Source organism: Molothrus ater, chromosome 8 (assembly GCF_012460135.2).
Source record: "Molothrus ater isolate BHLD 08-10-18 breed brown headed cowbird chromosome 8, BPBGC_Mater_1.1, whole genome shotgun sequence".
In the NCBI taxonomy this organism is placed as follows: domain Eukaryota; kingdom Metazoa; phylum Chordata; class Aves; order Passeriformes; family Icteridae; genus Molothrus; species Molothrus ater.
In genome coordinates this window covers 917,657-936,767 of record NC_050485.2, presented here as the reverse complement: position 1 = coordinate 936,767, position 19,111 = coordinate 917,657, and the positions used below count along the sequence as shown (strand labels likewise).

Genomic DNA, 19,111 nt, shown 5'->3' with positions numbered 1-19,111 from the left:
CTTTAACACTTGAAAGTATTTTTCCTAGAAAGGTTTTTTTTTTTTTTAATCTCCTCAACTTCATCCTTTTTTTCTGGATTTATAAGTTAGAGATGCTACATTTATTTGGTGACAGTCCTACAGCAAAATGCTAGGAAGGGAAAGAATGGCAATAAAGTATCATTATTAGAGACTTGTGGTAAAGAATCTACTGAGTCTGGGGAGCCGAGTAGGTAAGCTTAGAGTAGTGCAAGACAGCAAAACAATACCATTGTTAAGAGATGGAGTCTCACATGGTTTTTGGAAGACAGGGATGGGCAGCAATAAAGAGCCAAGAATGTAAATGGCTGTAGCATGCAGTAATAGAGAGGTGTAAACAGCACAGGCTGACAAGGGAATTCATTGCTCTTGTTGAAACAAGGAGCTGAAATCACTAATCCATGAATCCATCTGACATGGCTTTTGTGGGGGCATTGTGCATCTCTGTTACCAGCTTTACATCTAACCTGGAGATGTTTTCCAGCTGGAATACTGGCAGTGTGAGGGGGATTCTTGTGGGTGCTCAGCGCCCTGCAGTCACCTGGGGATGTAGATGAGGAGCAGATGGAAGCACTGAGTCTGGCAAGCACTTAGGGAAGTGGGTGAGGTGCACATGAGTCTGGTGTAGCTGCACTGATGCCAGGATGTGCTGTGTGCTCCACATCCTTGTGTGTGCCTCTGTGTCCCAGGAGCTGCAGCTGCTGAACAAGCCTTCTGGAGATTGCTGCTGCCTTCTGTATGAGCTTGACAGCAAAGGCACAGCAATTCATTTTTATTCCCTGCACAGTATTCCACTGCCCTTTCTGCAGGGTCAGACTTCAGTGATTTGGGGAAATTTTGGCACAGCTCTGAGGGAGGATGTTAAAGGAATCGTGGGTGTGGTGCTGCCTGGGCCAGGCTGACCCCAGCACTCCCTTCCAGCCACTACCATTCCATCAGTCTGTGGAGTGTCTGACCTGCAGAGGGGTGAAAGGGCAAATCTTACAAATGTAGGTTGATTCACGTCTCTGAGCTTCCAGGATTTTAAAAAGAGCTTTTAAATGGTTTTGCAGGAGTGTAATCAAATTCAAGGCAATGGATGACTACCCTTCTTGTGTTTTCATGATTTTTGAGTGCAAACTACAATGCTAAGATGTCAATAAACGGGGCAAAGAGAGGTAACGTGATCTGCAAGGGGATTTTCTGTGTTCCATTTTGCATTCATATTTGCAAAAATATCTAGCAATTTGACTGCCTGCTTTACTAAATTCCTAATTAAAAGTAATTAGGAAAAGTTACAGCAGCTTTGAAAGTAATAACAAAAGTAGCAAGTACAGCAGCAGTTGGTTTCCTTCCTGTATCTCTCAGAAGATGGTGTGTTATTTAACAAGGAGGCAGAGTCTTAATTTGCTACTCTGAGTTAGAAAAGCTTTTTTTTATGTCATAAAGCTTTTGCTACTATTGCAAACAGAGTAATTTCAGGTGTTGTTTACCAAGCTAATTCCCCCCCAGTATATCTTTACGTGATGAATTGTTGGGAATTAAATTTCAGTTTTCAGATAAGGTCATGCCATTATGTGTATCATGGGATTGTAGTAGTTTCAAGACTGTTCTTAGGATTTTGTAGGCTACACAGGCAACTTGACGTGTACTTGTAGATAATTTTGCATTTGCTAAGAGCTCTATAAAAGTCTTTGGTGGTGTTGGTTTTCACATTTTATTTCCCAAACATGCTGGTATTGACATCCTAGCAGGAAAAGATGTGGACAATATGTTTGGCTAGGATGCCATAACCTTACTCTGGATTTTGACTGTCCCTTTCTGTAACTTCCTGGAATATGGAGCTGTTATCCCATGTAGCTCTGACACCCAGGAGCTAACATGAGACCTGGCTAACAGGATGGTGGTTGTCCTGTGCAGGAGAGTTGGCTGTAATTGACCTCTGACAGGAAGAGGATGTACAGTGGAGAGTGTTCTGACCACAGGGCTGTAAGTAGAACATCAGAACAAGCACACATGACATTGGATGTAAAACCAGCGATGGAGCCCTGTTTTGCTGGGGTTGGCTGAATGTGTGCCTGAAGATGGGAATTCCTTGTTTTCCTTTGCTTGCATGTATGGCTTCAAGTGTGGTTCTTAATTGCTGGCTGTGGTTAAACCACAAGCACTGAATGTTCTTAATGCAAGCAGGCCCTTCCCATTGCTGGTCCTGCTCTAAGTGAAGACAAAGACATCACCTGAGTGTTGTTCTGGCACTAATCCTGCTAGAGGAAGAGTGTGGTCTGCATGGGCTCTTGGCTTATTTGTCTGTTCACAGTTGTGTTGAGCTGGGAGAGAGTGTAGGTGTAGAAGAAGGGATTACAAGTGACCTCACCTCTGATAAGTCACAGCTGTACTAATTACCAAAGAAGAAGAACAGCCTTGCCCTTGATGGGTTGCAGTTGTGACTAAAAAAAACCATACATATGATAAAAGGGGTGGGTTGGCAGGTCAGGGAGAGCCTAGAGGAAGTACACCTTGAGGAGGTAGAGGAGCCCTGAGGAAGAAGGAAACAAGGTAGAGAGCTGCTGCAAAAGATCTGCTGGGAGGTCAGTCTGGATCTGATAGACTTAGGGCCTGCTGTTAGAGCCTGCAGTCATAGCTGAGCTAGGTAAAAGCCTGTGGTCAGAGACAGCAGGGAAATACTTGCAGTCATATTCCAACAGGAAATAGCCAGCAGTTGGAGTCTGTCAGAAAAGCCAACAGCAGGAGTTTGCTGTAGTCAGAGTCAGGATGGCTAGGCTGTAAAGAAGAATAAACCAGGACCCTTTTCACATTGTTAAATGAGAGTCTGTGTCTTGGCTCATTTCTACCCCTAATGACAGGTCTGCCACAGCAGAAGAGGAGCAGCTCAGGAAGATTGAGGTGTTTGTAGCCTGCAGCAAGGAAAGCCTGAGCAAGGTCCTTGAAGCTGCAGTGGGAGCCAGGAGCATGGAGTGAGGCCTTGGGAGGACAGGAAAAACATCCAGGACCACAAAGGGCATGATAGTGTTTGCTGCTGCTTAGATTTTGACTGTGGAAGAAGGAGGTGAAGAACTGGAGTTTGTCTGTGTGAGTGACATGGAATGCACTTGAGGATGCCTGTGCATCCTGCTTTTTCACCAGACTATTTCTACCTGTTCTTTCCAGAGGCACATTGTAGATTTTCAACTTCCATATCCCTGTCTCTGCGTTACTCTCCTAAAGCTTTCTGCTCTCTGTCTGTTCAGTAACTTGTGTGAGATTGAAAGCTTGCTGTTGGCTTCAGCTCAGACCATACCATAACTTATAGACGTTATAGGAAATGAAGGGCATTGGCATTTAAATAATTACTAAAGAAGAGTTTTGTTTGTAATGGTGATGGTTTTGTTAGAAATCCCAAGAGGGAAGGAGGAACTAATTTATACTAATGTAGTAAGTTGTTTGTATTTTCCTTTTGCTGTTGTGGTTGGGATTTTGGATAATGTACTTTCAAATGTACATGAAGCAATAGTTGTCTCATACATGTTGAGCTTTACTGCTGTCCTTCCCCCTGCCAGTTTACAAATGTAATCCATATGTGTGTTCATCTTAACAAATATTCAAGCACTGTGGCTGTAGTGTAGTTACAGTGCAATTGTTCCAGTTTCATTACAGTCTTATTTCATCTCTCCCAAGTTTGGTACATGAATGAATAGTCCATAAGGATCTTTCTGTTTTATATGCATTACATTATAAATTGGACTAAAGATTTGCTTGGGTATAAAATCCAATAAACAGACGGTTAATGATATAAACTTCAGTTTTATACTGTAATTTTAGTATGCAGCTAATTTGATTGATAATTATGGGGATTGTATTTAGACACAGGGGCTTTTTATGCTGAACACCTTTTGAGATCAAGTCCTTAGACTCTGTAATTCCCTGGGGAGTTTTCTCTCTGCCTGCATGTGCTGGGATGCTGTGCCATGGTGTGATGTGTGCTGGTGGCTGCGTGGCTTGTCCCAGTTTGATCAGCAAACCCAGCTGTGCCCAGTGGGAAGAAGTTTTATCCCCATGTAGCTGGTACTGCTGGTGTGCTTTGATAGAGCATTTACACAGCCTGAGAAAACGTAGAAGAGGTTTACATCTCTGAAAAGCTTTGCTGCACGAAGAGGCTTGGAACACAAAGGTAAATACACTTATAGTGAACTGCAGGTAGCTGAGCTCCAGATCTGGATGGAGCACTGTTGAAGATAAGACTTCCACTATGTTTTGTTTTGTTATTTTATACTCAAAACCATGATAAGCAGAACTCAGATTTTTTAAAATTTCCTCTTTTGTGTATCAGTAAGTCTTGAGGATTATTTTAAGTTTCCATTTTAAGAATGTGCTTATCTTGAAATCAAGATTTTGAGACTGCATTGCTCAAGGCTCGATAAACTTGGGTGAAGTGTTCTGTGGCTTTCTGAGCAGAATCTAATTGTCCCCATGTATACAAACTGTGGCTACAAGAAAGTAATTGTTTAGTTAGAACATTCAAACTGTAGCTAAAATTAAAGTAGTTGCCCAGCATTATGATTTGCTGGATCCTAGGTGAGATCCTGGATAATGGGTGTATAGCTAATACAAAAAATACAGTTGGAGGAACAGTGATTTTATAATGAGTCAAAAAATGCACTTTCGGTTCTTGAAATAAACTAGGGAACTTGTGCAATCCACCCCCATACCTTTGAATATCCTATCCAAAACATTCCCTGGGTCACTTACAGACACTGTATTCAGAAAGGCAGAAATAGGAATGTTTATTCTCCTTACTTGAGTTTCAGTACTGCAAAACAAAAGTAACTGAAATTATGGTTCCATGCAAATCAGACACCTGAAATCTGACCTACAAAAAAGCCCAACGTGTTTGGGGATCTGCTCTCTGCTGCGCTTGTCAGGTCAAGTGAAGTAAGTTCTGGAAGGAAAGTGCTGTTGGATGCACTTAAGAATCAGTCTGTAGGTGTTCAGCCTATTCTGATGTCTGTCTCCAAAAATTGAGTGACTATCCACCCAAATGTAAATACTGAATATTTAACTACATTGTCAGTTCTTTTGTGCTTTTGTGACATTTTAAACTAAAATAATGGAAATCTTTGTTTTGTTAAAAATAACTTTGTGTGCCTTTTCTGTAGAAGGGTTTCAAATTTATTCAGAAATGTGCATGTAGTCCCTAAGTAAAGCCAAAACACAGATATGTACAGGGGTAGGAAGAGCTTTAGAGGACTGCTTGGTGTGTGTGGGTTTGGTTTTGTTCTTGAGGAGTTCATCATGCCTCTCAGCAGGGCTAGACTATGTTGGAAGGTTTGCTTTTGAATGAAATTACACAATTTGTTTTCATAAAATACAAAAATCTTATCCCAGTGTAATAATACATTTCTGGTATTACTGGCTGCCACTGCCCAGACACCAGGAGACAAAACTGTGCAGAATTTTGTCTGAATTTCTTGCCTGCTGTATCAGATCCATCATGTTTATAGAATTGCTGGGTTGCCCCCTTGCCCACAGTTCTGTTTGCTCTTGAGGGATTGCTTAGACTGTGTGCTCTTAATTTAGTCACAAGTTCCAGTAGCTTTTAATAACCACGTAGAAGTTTAATCTTCATTTAATTGTTGGTATCAAGAAGGCTTTTGCTAGATTTTAAGGTGAGGTAATACAACTCTTTGTTCATTGAGGTTTTTTGCAGAGCTTCAAGTTGCCTCATATTCTCAGAACAACTCGTATATAACTTATCAAACTTATTACCAAACACAGTCAAGTATGCTCAGTGTTAAACCACATGCCCTGAGTGATATCCCTCCTCCCTGCTTTTTAAATTGTGGGAAGAGAGAAGAATCTAGGAAGTTCTTGAAAAACTAGTTCTGCTAAAGTAGAGATTGTAAATAGGACTTCAGAATTTTATCTTGGGTCATACTTTGTCTTACTTGTTTTCACCACTGCATTTAGTATTTTAGGGATTGCTGAGTTCTTATTGCATCATTGTTTCTTGTTGGATTTTTTGGTCTCTTTCTGAAGCAGTAGATGTCTTAATCTTGAACATAATGTAAAACTTTATGGTCATGTACCACCTGTACACTTACCTCCTCATAACTATCAGGACTAGATAATGCTGCTGAGGTGGCATTTTCTGGGATGTTGTGAGGGGAGGAGAGGGCTGTGGATGAAGTTCTCTGATGTTCAGAAATGGATGAAAGCCTCTTGTGGATGTACAATCTTGCTTTGTCTTCATATGTCACTTTTAATGTAATGATTAAATAATCTCCCTTTACTCTGCATCTACTTTCAGCTGTTTCCAGTGGGGTTTTTGAATTTACCAAGCAATTCAAGTCAGTTTTATTGACAAATACAGCCAGTAATTTATTTACTCTTGGAATGCACTTAGCCCTTGGGTAGACTGTGTCTGTATTGTCTAGAAGTGTTATCAACACGACCTCAATTTTATATATTTATATTGACTGAAATGCATTTTATGATTAAATATGTTGTATACAAGATATTCAGCTTTCAAAGCTTTAAATTGTTATGGGTTTTCATATCTGTGTTACTGCAATTGCTTTATAGGCCAGATGCCAAAGCAACAGTGTCACATATCCTTTTACCTTCTTTACCATTATAGTGGGAGGTTTTGCTTCCAAGTTTGTTTTTTGACTTAGTAGTAAATAGACACTCTTTTTTGCAGAGCTTGGGTATATCTGGATATTTAAGCTCCCCATCTGTGTTAAGAGAAATGTCAGGCACAGCTTCGCAGAAGTTCCCCACAATTTTGTGTTAAAAGAGCAAGAATAGCAGAGTGCCAGCATGTTTCTGTGGTTTCTTTAGTAGAACCACTGTGTCCTATTAGTGACCTAGGAAATCCTGTCATGGTGTTCATTGCATTGTTTACATTTCTGTTACCTTTCCTAGATTACCCTGGGGAAGTGTATCATTCTTGCCCCAGAAGGAATGGTGTCAGTATTTATAGAGTTACAGAGTAACTGCATTTCAGAACAACAGTAGTTCAGGTTGGAAGGGACCTTAGGATGTCTACAGCCTTTTGCTCACAGCTGTTTGTTTCAATGCTCAATTTCAAACTGAACTCTGACCTTTCTCTAAACTTTGACTGGTCAAGTGTTGAAAGTCCAAGGGCACAGACTGCACAAACTGTTTGGGCAACTTGTTCCACAGCTTGACTAACCTTGGTGTGAAATTTCTCCTGTGTGCATCTGTGCCATCTCTCTTCAGCTCCTCCCTCTGCCTGCTGTCAGAATACCCTTCCACCATGCATGGCTATGAAGAGCCTGTCTGAGCTGGTTTTGTCATCTCCTATGTGTTGAAGGGCTGCACTTGGAGCCCTCTGAAGCCGCCTTTTCCTCAGGCTGAAAAAGCTCAGATCTCTGTCCCTCCTTGCAAGGTGAGAGCTCCAGCCCATAACCCTCTAGGTGGCCTTGTGCTGAGCTTGCCTTACTTATTGTTGTCTCTGTTGTATCCGAGAGCCCCAGACTGGACACGGTTTGATCCAGGTGTGATCCAGCAGCTGTCACCTCCTCTCTGCACCGTGGCCGTGCCCTTTGAGCTGGCTGTGCTGTCAGCTGTCACTGGGGAGTGCTGCTGACACAAGCAGGGTGTCACATCCTTTTCCAGCAGAGCCAGCCAGACTGTGTCATGATGAGTATGTTCCTCCACCCCAGCTGCAGGACTGGATTTTAGATGTTCAGGTGATCATTTTTGAAAGAAGGAAGAAAAACCTCAGGTTCTCTTCATCAAAACCAGCTGGACATGAGTTTTCTTCCTTACAGTCCCAAGTAGTGCAATTTCTTTTGTGATGTAACATGAGGTACTTACTAACAGCTTGGAAAAAAATCCACCTTCTAAAAGCTCAGAAACCAGTTTTCTGTGTTTTGTTGTGTCATCCATGTATATACCTCGATTAACTTTGTTCAGAAACTGGTCACATTACATAAATTAATTGGGGTCAGTGTAAGATGCACAGGATAGTTTTGATTTTAAACAAAGGCATGGATTCTGGTCTCTAGAAATGACAGACTCAAATGACAAACTGATGTACTGCTCACCTTGAATATGACCATCCTGTTATACTTTCTTTAGCAAGAAAATATGGAGCTGCAATGTCTCACCTTACTGTAGCAAAACTCTGGTGAAGTTCCACAAGGGGTTTGTCCTGGGGGGAGCTCTTTCAGCTTTGCTGTAGTAGCTTACACTAGGGCAGAACTGACCCTTCTGTTCTTGGAGGTAAATTTCTCAAGCATATTGGAAAAATATTTGACTGAACTTTGCTCTGCTGTTACTATGTCAAGTTGATGTATTTGCCCACCTAATTTAGTTGGAAATTAGTCTGCTGGATGTGCAAGTGAATGTAAAGCTAGGTGGCCAGCTCCTGTTCAGCTGGAAAGAAAGATAATTGCCAAACAAACCCCAAACTATTAATTAAGGTATTTTCCATGTTTTGTTTAGAGGGGCTAGCAGTTTTTGGTATTCAGAATATCCTTATATTCAATTTCTAATAAACGTCTAGTTCTCTTCTGCTGTAGTCACTGCCGTAACAGACATTTGCCATTGCTTCTTACCTTGTTTTTTTAATTGAAAGACTGTAAAAGCATTCTCTGGCAATGTTAATCCAACCCTGCCTATGTACTTTTGAACTCTTGGGTTGTTTCCTTTTGCCTGACCTTGGGCTGGATTTATGATTTATCCTTCCCTCAAGGCACCATCTCAGCACTGCTTCCCTGCCTCCTGTGGCAGGATGGATGTCTGCTGTCCCCAAATTGTTACTTCTGCAATAAAGGAGTAACTGTGCCAGTCTGGAGCTGGCTGTGTGAACAGTGTCCAGGTTTGGGCTTGTGGGCCTGTCGTGGTCTTGGTGTTTGGTTTTTTTGCCCCCCCCATGCACCCTGTTTTAGCCCATTGTGCACAGGAGTATGTCCCTGAAAGCTTCCTGTCCTGTGCATGCCTCAGATTCCATTTTAGTGTAACAGTATTTTGATGTAACAAGTGGCTGTTCAGAAGTTAGTAGAAGGTAGGATCTTATTACTGTCATCATTTTGCTGTGTCCTCAAGCTTCTCGCAACTTGTGTAATCCCTGTGCTGTTAAACTTCAGACTGGTTCTCATTTGATGGAATGTATAGAGTATGATGTGTCCTGTACTTGATGAGGACATATGGCTATTACTGCAGGGGAGCTAATAATAGCACATGCTGTCCTCGCCTAGGTTCTGCTCACAGGCCCAAGGATTTATTTGAAAACTGGTAATTTAGCTCCTAGTGAAATGCCCCAGCAGTCAGCAGGAGTAGTAGCAGCTTTCTGGTAACCTGAACTGTGATATTTGTGTGCAGGAATACAAATGGGGGAAAAGTAATAATGGAATTTGAACAGCCTAGTATGCTGTAATAAGGTAGAATAAGGCTATATTTAATTAGCCAGTAACAAATGTTAACCTTATTTTAGATCAGGAAGCAGTGGTGGAACAGAGACTTCTGATGAGTTTTGCTCTCATTGTTTCTTGAGGCCAATTCAAATAAATCTACACCATGAATAGTTGGAGTGAAGTAGAAAAGCGAATAAACCTCATGAAGCCTAAGAAAGTGACATTTTCAACTTGGTCTCTTGTTGGTGAGTCTGAGTATGTCCCAGTCTGAAGTTTTCTTTTCCTTTTTTTGTTTTTTCTTCTTTTTACAGGAGAAGAGGGTTTAAAGTCTCCATTTTACTTGTGTGATAATGTATTCAAGTTTGTTGGACTAGATTGTGAGTACACAGCCTGAACCGTGCATGTGGATCATGGCTTTGGGACAGTTCCAGACAGAACAAAGCTCACTGTAGATCTGTGCTTAGCCAAAAGTCTCGTACCTTGATGTGGTTCCCTGGCAGGATGAAGACATATGGGGTCCTTAGTGTGCTCTGCAATTTAGATATGACAGGATTTTGTTTTCCTTACTATCAGTCTCAATTGTTCTATGGGATGTTTTTCTGAGTCGTTTCCACACTTCTGGAAGCCACGTTTATCCAAAGTGAAATTCTTTTCTTAATAGGACATTAAGGGTTAGAGCAGTTTACCAGGGGAACCATAAGGAACAGTGTCACCTTTAATGTTTAATTCAGGATTAGCTGCCTTTGTGTGGGATGGACCTGATTTCACTTGTAGCTGTAAATTTCCTGAGGGAAGCCTTAGGTAAATGCTCTGGTTGGTGTTGTTGAGGTGGTTAGAGGTGATAATTTGCAGCCCTTGTGCAGCCTCAGCCCATAAGATGTGCCAGTGCAGTCTCTGTGCTGTTAGATGTTTTGATGATCTTCCCAAAAGTTCACCTCTTTATTGCATGTGGTGAGACAAAAGTTGGTTCTTTCTATCTTTGGTGAGATAAAAGATGCTGGCTCTAATAGTGGAACAGCTTTTTGCACTGTCTCATTGTTACTTTTGGCAGAGCCAACCTGGTAAATCTGCCAAAACAAAGAAGAAAATGCAGTAAGAAAAAGACTATAGTATTTGAGCAGAAATAGAGTTTGACTTTCAGTTAATGTCTAATTAGGGGCTTAAACAGAAAAGTTAGAAACTACCTGTTCAGTATTTCAGTCTTGATGGACACATTTTAAAACCTAAACTAATCAGTGTGGTAAGTCAAAACAGGACCAATGTGACCTAAGAATTATTGAGGGGAAATTTTGAGCCCCTGGCTTAGAAAATTGATCCTGTGAAAATGAATCAAGCGTGATAGGAATGAAAACAGTTAAAGCCTCAACTCCTACAAATTTCTTAATTTTAGAAGTGTTGGAGAAGCTGCTGTAGAGCTAAACAGAAATGGACTTTTATATTTGCATTGCCTGTGGAAAGTTATGTATCTTGGGTATTGCTATTGAAATAGAGAAACTGGAGGTGATACCTTGTATGCAGCTGTACAGGGTAGGCACTGAACATTTGGGTGTGCTATGCATCCTAACAAAAAGTATAATTTGGTCAAAAATACATGTGCTGACTGCTTGAAACCTGCTTTCCACTGTTTTCAAATGTTTAGAGTTAGAATTGGAAAAATTATTGTAGTGGTTTTGGTTTGCCAATTCGAGATTTCCCAGCCAATGCAGCAAATAATGTGGTGGGCTGAGTGCTGCCTGAATGCCAGTGCGCTCCCTAGAATGTACTTACTCATTTCCTGCTGTGAGGTAGGACCAGGAGGAAGGCAAAGCAGGCTCAAAACTTTAAAAGGGTATAAAGAAAACTTTATTAACAGTAACTAAAATGAAGCATAATAAGAATCAAAATAAAACTTTCAGAACATTTCTCCTCCCCCCTACAACCTTTTCTTTCCTACTAACAATGTACAGAAACAATTCAGTCAGTTTATCACCTCTAGAATAACCTTTCTTCAGTTCACTTAGGGAGAAGAGTGTCCCTTGGCATGCCATGGAGACTTCTCCACAAGAAAGAGTTCTGTTGTAGCGTTTAATTTTCACAAATAGCCTGGAAAATCTGCAGTTGTGAAGTCCCTCCCATCTTTCTGCAGCCTTCTCACACTTGTGTTTATGGGCAAAGTCAACTTACAGGGTACTATTTTAAGGATGAGCTGTTTAAAAGTTCTCTTTATCTATCTTTGAAATAATCTCTGGGAACAGAGGTCTTTTTCTCTCCCTGGGGGCACAGGGTTTTCATCACTCTTCTCTCTCTCTGTTCAAACTTCTCATGGGATCACAGCTACTTCAACATCTGTTTACTTTAGCATAGATGCCTTTGCTTGTATTTTCAATTTGAATGCTTCATCCTGCATACTTTTCAATGAGTTACAGAGAAAAAGAGTCTGATGTGTCAATTATATTCTTCTTCATAGCTTGACAAAAGGATTTCAGCTTAAAATTAAGGCATCTCCCATTCTCCTGCCATATGGGACTTGATTCTTTCTTTACTGACCTTGGTGTCTTCATGTTGTTCCTCTATGTGTCCTGACTCTGTCCTTTTCTCTCACTCGAGGGAGGATTGAAGGTCTACAAGCCTTATTTGGACCCTGAAAGAATTAAGATCTCACCTGGGACTTGCAGATGATGATCCCTGCAGGGACTTGATCCCTGCCCGGCTGGAGCACTCCTGGTGATGGCTCTTCAGGAGGTGCTGGGGCTGTGTCAGAATCTCAGGGGTCTGGGTGACAACGGGGCAGCCGCTCTGGGCATGGCTGTTTGCCAGCCCCTGCTGTGTTCAGCTCCAGCCAGGGGCTGCTTTCTGCCCACGCTGCAGAGCTGCCTTGGTTTCTTTGGTGGCCGCGCTGTGAGGAGGGCCGGGATCTCAGCAGCCAGGTGTTGAGTTTGTGAGGGTCCCCAGGATGAGGTGAGAGATGAGGAATCTGACTCCATGTTCTCAGAAGGCTGATTTATTATTTTATCATATCATATATCATAATCATATCAATCATGCTATACTAAAACTATACTAAAGAGAGAGAAGGATACAGATAGAAGGCTAGAAAAGAATGAAAAAGAAAAACTTGTGACTGACTCCTCAGAGTCTAACACAGCTGATGGTGATTGGTCATTAAGTAAAAACAATTCACATGTTGAATAAAAAAATCTCCAGACCTTGTTCCAAAGCAGAAAAACACAGAGAAGCTGAGGTTTCTCAGCTTCCCAGGAGAAAATCCTGGGCAAGGGGATTTTTCCAGAAAATATGACAGTGACAGCCAGGCTTGGCCTCAGTGGCCGGTGAGACCTGGACTCTCCCCTCCCCCTGCCCTGCAGCTGCTGGAGCCCTGCCCGGCCCTACCTGGGCCGGGGCCCCAGGGCCTCCCCTGCCCGGCCCTACCTGGGCCGGGGCCCCAGGGCCTCCCCTGCCCGGCCCTACCTCGGCCGGGGCCCCGGGGCCTCCCCTGCCCGGCCCTACCTCGGCCGGGGTCCCGGGGCCTCCCCTGCCCGGCCACTGGGCCAGGGGGGAAAGGGAAGTGTTGCACTTCAAGGAGTCCCTTTGAGTGACCTGCACTTTTGGGGCCTGGAGCACGCTGGCTAAAACAGAGCTAACAAACAGGGCAAGGATAGGTCCTTGTTGGGAGATCCAAAGGGTGTTTATTCTAAGAGGGTACAGGGACAAAGACACAAACAGGCTCGAGGTAAAATAAGAGGAAGAAGGGGTGGATTTGAGGGACAAGGGCCAGTGGAAACAGGGAAAAGTGCAGGGGAGGAGCAGTAAACCAGGGGAACCAATAAGGCAACAGGGGTGGAGAGATGTGGCAAATGGAGAGCCAAAGGGGAGAACATTCTAGGGGGAATGCTAATATGGAAAAGGGGGCTGAACAGGGGTGACATCAACTGGGGGAGCCAATAAGACTTAAAACATTAATGTTTGCAGAGGCTTATTGGAGGGAGGCTTTTCTCACCCTAGCCCCAGAGGGGTGTTTCTTCAAGCTTGAAGTGCTGTAGTCTCTGTGGCAGGCCTCCCAGCCTCAGCAGGGAAGAACTTCTCTCTCCAGACACCAGGATAGAGAGCTTTTCCTGGAGTTTGTTCATTTTTAACATGTGTGTTCACAGGGGCGTGTTCAGCTTTCTAGTGGTTTAAACATGTGTCAGTCTTCAAAACCAGTCGCTGATTGGTGTTTTTAGATGCGGAGGAAGCTCTTAGCAGCTCCTCTCAGAAAAATAATTTCCGTGGGTGGCATCTTCCCGCCTCACCAAATGTCAATTAATGCAAAAGCAGCACAATTATTGATTACAACTTGCATCCCTACTTTTATAAACGTGTCCCTCAGCACACAGGTGCTGCTTGTTTGATTCCAGCCTTGATGCCTTCTGCTCCTGGCAGTATCAGAGCTTCTGCTCTTTTCCTGTACTGTAACAAATGTTTCTTACCAAGTCAAGAACCCAACAGACCAAAATGGGGCAGGCAGAATTCTCACTGTTACTGCACCAGCATATTCTAGTCTATTAAAGTATCTTGCAAGATCTTTTTATGACTCTTTCCAGGGCCAGTGTGCAACTTGAACAGTTTCTTCCTTTTTCAGAAAGCAAAAGATAACTTGGAATATATTTCATTTGGGATGTTGGGGTTTTTTTCTTCTTTTCCTGTTGCTCTTCCTGTGCTTTTTAATTCTCTGCCATGCTCAGTAACAAGGGTGTATTGTTTTTGTTCTCCCCATGTTTTGCGTGGTGTTTGGTTGTCTTAAAATCATTCCCCCCTTGATAAATAAGCAGTATTCAGAAGGAAAAAAAGGGAAATGCAAGGTTAATGTTGAGCTTCTACCCAGCATATGTGTTAGTTTAATTTAAAAGTGTTTATGTATATAACATCAATAAATGTCCATATTAGGAAAAAGCCTCTCTAGCTAATTGACTGAAGAAGTATCTGTAGAAATAATCGCTTTGGGATCCAGTGTTTGCACCTTCAGTTAGTCTTTTCTGAAAGAGATGAAATCTACTCTCTTCATGTGGGTATAATTTCTGGTTTTAGTCTGAACTGACTGAGCGCAACCAGACTGCTACTTTTATCTAGCTGTAATATGTGTTGTGTCCCGTACCTCTGATCCTAAAAGACACAGCTGTTGTTCTGGAAAAACCTCCCACTTTTATGTGACAGAGGCTGGTATTCTCTCTCTCAGTGGAGATACTCCATAGCAAGCTCTTGATATTAAACTCAGAACTGAAATGATGCTGCTGTTCTGATAAGTGTGTGAGTGAAAACCTCTTTGTATTTGATATCCTGCAAAGTGGAAGAGTGTGATTTTCCAACAAAAACCAGAATGTTGGGATTTTTCCGTCCTCTTCCATCAGCTTCTTAATTTATGAAGCTGAAATGGAAGTTGGCCTAAGCAACATCTGACTGATACTTCTGCTTGAGAAGAGAACCAAAACCTGAGCAAACTTTTGTTTGGAGAACAGGAATGCTGCTTTGCTATGTTAAGTAAAACATAAGATTTGATTTCTGAAGAAATAATTATTTCATTGGTTTTGTCTGTTTTTGGTACAGGTTATTAATGCTGCTTTAGCTCTTGCTGCCAGACCAAAAAGTCAAGTTGTGAAAAACAACATGGAGATGTATAGGAGTACGTGGGAGAATCACATCCGTGTTCTTACTGAGGCTGTGGATGATATAACAAGTATTGATGATTTCCTTGCTGTGTCAGGTATGATAATTTTCAGAATCCAATTGTTCTTTTATATGCTTTGAAAATTTTTCATCACTTTTCAATAGGAAACCATTGAAAGATGAGATTGTATAGTGATTTGTGAAACCATTGCTGTTGTTTCAAATGCCCCCTCCTAGTGGATGTTCCTGCTGCGCATGGTGTAGAGCTGGGCAGAAGTCCCTGGGGCTGACAGGTGGGTGTGACAGGGGTGCCTTTCTCCATCCCCACAGCTTCATTTACCTCTGCAGCTCCAAATCCTCTCTGCAGCTGTGAGAAGTCTCGAGGGAAGGAAGTGCATATACCTTAAACAAGGTTCTTGTGATACCCTGTGTTCCAGTTCCTGTGCAATGCACAGTAGAATTTCTGGAATTTTCAGTGTCACAGATCTTTGTCACACAAAATATACTTTAACAGATCTCTTCAATGAAAAGGCCTTGGGTAGTAAACTGTATTTACTGAAGCAGAGTGTCTTCATCATTTAAAGAGAAGAGTGAAAACAGTTGTTTCACTTTTTGCAGTTTAAAGATCCAGTTCTGAAGTAAGGTTCTGCCCTCACTGTCTCACTTTCCTTAGTGAGGAAAACAAAAGCATTTCATTTGCTTAGTGCCTGTTTTTTTCTGTTGATCCTGCTAAAATACACCTTCATATGCATAGTTTAGAAATCCTTGTATTGTGAAGCACATGTAAATTTGTGCAATTCTACTTTTCTGTTTTCTCTTAAAGTAGCAAAACATGGAAAGGAAGGAAAAGTTTGTCTCATGTGCCTTAAATGTGGTTTAATTTCTGTGTGTCCATATGATCAGTGGGCCCTGTGCTTGCCCATTTCTCTGTGGGCATGTCCTTTGGCCTTAGTTCCATTAGTTAGGACTGTTTGGTTTATGCAGCAGTAGGAAACATGAGTAGTTCTGCAGGTGTCAGGAGTTTAAAACCCTTGTATGTGAAGTCACAGCTGAGTTCACATTGCCAAGTTCTGCTTTGCTCATTAAATGTGAGGGTAGACCCTGCCTGAAAGGGGCGGATTTTGGGTATTCATTGCTCTAAAGCTTGCTTGGTGTCATCACTGTGGGGCCTGGAAGCTGCTGAGTGGAGTCCCAGTGAGTGAGTGGTGTTGATGTTTTTCTTACCATCAGGGTGTGGATATTCCAATGCAACCAGCATGGGCAGACATGGCTGCTCAGGCCCTTTGTGGGTCTGCTGATGTGGGATACAGACTTTTCCTCAGGGTGGGGAAGTTCTCCTTGCTGTACAAGGTCAGCTGATGTACCTGGCATGGACTTAAGTCTGAGTGTAGAAGAATTTACTGCAAATAGTGTGGCTTAGTTATTCTCCTTTGTGTACCTCAGCATCTTCATACAGACTAGCAGAACCTGGGAATTATTTTCTCCCTGTGTAAGTTAGCCTTTGATGGAAGTGCTTTATGAACCTGCCTCTTGCTTATAGTGCAAATCTTGCCTGTTCCTGAGATTTCCTGAAATTTATGCAGGTATTGCTAAAGCTGTTAATAAAGAGATTAAACAAGTCAATTTCTAATGAGTAAAATACATGAATCTCTTTAAAACTCAGGAGATTTCATGGTAGGTTAAAAATCTTCTGTCAGATTTATTGAGCTAAATGATTATCTATACAGCTGTGATTCATTAAAATAGCACATTTCAGTTTGTTTTTTTTTTCCAAAATTTCTTGGACTTGAAGAATAAAATTAAGCATTCCAGTAATAATTGTGTAGAAGAAAAATCTGTCATTGGGCAGCTGCTCATTTCAGAGAAGACTCCTGGCTTTTTAGTGTATTTACATTCTTTGGTTGCACACGTTGAAATGATTGACTATTTCACAGTAAGTAAAAGCAGAAACTAATTCAGGTAGCACTGATGTGTAGGCTTATATGCCATGAGGTCCAAGAAAGGTAAACATTGCTGTATTTCCTTTAAATTGTGTGCAGAACATCTTCTGTAAGCTTTGGCACATGTTAATTTAATTTGTTTCAACTTCAAGTGTCATGCTTGTTCTTAAGGGCTCTGTTGAGGAGATGTTTCTCTATGGCAATGTCACCTGTTTGCTTTGGGAAGGTTTTATTTTACTGGTTCATGTACAAAGAAGTAATTATTAGGAGTAACTGTAAGGAGCAGTGCAAACCACACTTGGTTTACTCCTCAGGATATTAGCACCATTGCTGTGTTCTGAGGGATTAAAACATTCACACACTGCTCTGTCTAAACAGAAAGGTCAGAAGTGGAATAGGAGATGGTATCTGCCCTTTTTTTGGAAATTACTCAGTAATTAGGGAAGGTGACGTGCATTGAGGATTTTGCATTGCGTTAGAGACAAGAGAATTCCAGAACTGGTATTTAACAGCCCTGGTTTTTCTACAGGAGTTAGTATTGTACATCTCATGCCAACGTGGGCATTCTGGGCAAGAAATACCTGTTTAAATAGCAGATGTCTTTCAGAACAGGTTCTGTGCTGTGCTGGCATGTCAGCTCCTCACTCATGAGAGTTGGAGCTGCTGAGTTTGCAGGTGGGGGGAAAAGGATGCATCCTGGAGTCAGAATTGCATTCAGAGTTACAGGACACTTTTTAGCAAATACACTAAACACACCTTCCCTGGTGGTTCTGGTGATTCAGAACTCTGCATCATACAAGAGAATTGCCTACTTTAAAGTTCATTTTAAATTTCTTCTCAGACTGATTGAGAGGTCAGTTATTTCTGACAATCCTGCCTGTCCCACTGGCACTCAGGGAAGGAGAATTGTGAGCATTGTAAGGTTGGTTGTTTTTTCTTTGTTGCCTTTTTTTTGTTGTTTTTTTTAGTTGGTTTTTTGTTTTGTTGTTGTTTGTTTTTAATGTTTGTAGAAATGACATCTAATAATAAACAAAATGCTGCTCTTCTTTTCCTGTGTATTGGTCTTTGCTTTTCAGATTCATGCATCTTCTTGAAATTGGATTTTTTTTCAGTTGTGTTTTATTGTTGCCAGTTATATGGTACTATAATCAAAGGAAAACAGCACTACAGAACAAAAAAGATGAAATCAGGTTTTTCCAAGTGAAAAAGAGGTCTTATTGCAAAGAGTTGTAGTGAGGTCTGTTCCTTATAAAGGAAAGCAAGAGTTAATGACTTGTGCAAAAAAAAAGTTATAATGTTTCATTGTAATTATGTAAATATAAAAAATGTTATAATGTTTCATTGTAATTATGAAACATTATAAATTATGATACTGTTGTTCATAGATTTGTTACACCTTGTAGGAACAGAGAATCAGTCTCAGCCTACCGGTTTTGGATAGTTAATTTATGCAGGGAAGAATGTAGGTGTTAATCTTTACAACCCACTGACATTAAGTTAAAAAATTACTGTCATCCATTTATCGTGATGATGTGAAGTTACGGATTCATAAATTAAAATGTGCTGTTGCATTTGATGCATGAATTTCTAGGAAACGGGTTTTGTTCTGCTTGTAATTGCATTCATGGTGGTAAATCTGAAGTTTTATCCTCAACCCTCTGCTCTTGTAAGCTGACTCTTAGTGTCTTCTCTCTCATACAATTAGCCTGAAACAGACTTTGAGGCTCATTTCCTAATGTTGATTCTTCTGTGTTATTTTAATACTCTTTAATTCAAAACTACCTTAGTAAACCTAGTGGGTGTAGGTAGAAAATCTGAAATGTCAGTATTTCCTTCCTTTGTGTGTATGTTTTCTGCTCCTGATGATGGTGTGTAATTGCAATGACAGGCTAATTGCAATTATTAAGTATTTCAATTTTGTCATGTGTTAGAAAAATGGTAAGAAAAGGCTTGGATCATTTATTCCCAGAATTAACTTTTTCAAGGACCATATAGGTAAGATCTGAAGTGTGTTTATATATACAAAATTCTCAGGACCTGTGAATTTTTTTTTCCTTTCTGTTGTCTTCTTGAAGAGCATGCATGACAGACCCCTGCACTGCTTCTGTGTCCTTCTCTTAAAGTCCTTGCCCAAACTAAGATTATTTCATCAGCTGGGCCTTCTCTTGAGCCTTC

At 41.3% G+C, this 19,111-nt stretch overlaps 1 protein-coding gene across 1 annotated transcript in view; it reads left to right on the top strand.

Annotated features, from left to right (window-relative positions):
* CTNNA3 (catenin alpha 3) overlaps positions 1-19,111 on the top strand; it is a 424,386-nt gene that overhangs the window by 284,406 nt on the left and 120,869 nt on the right. Inside the window, 1 exon segment of the mRNA XM_036385424.1 lies at positions 14,937-15,093. Coding sequence (XP_036241317.1) covers positions 14,937-15,093 — 157 coding nt within the window.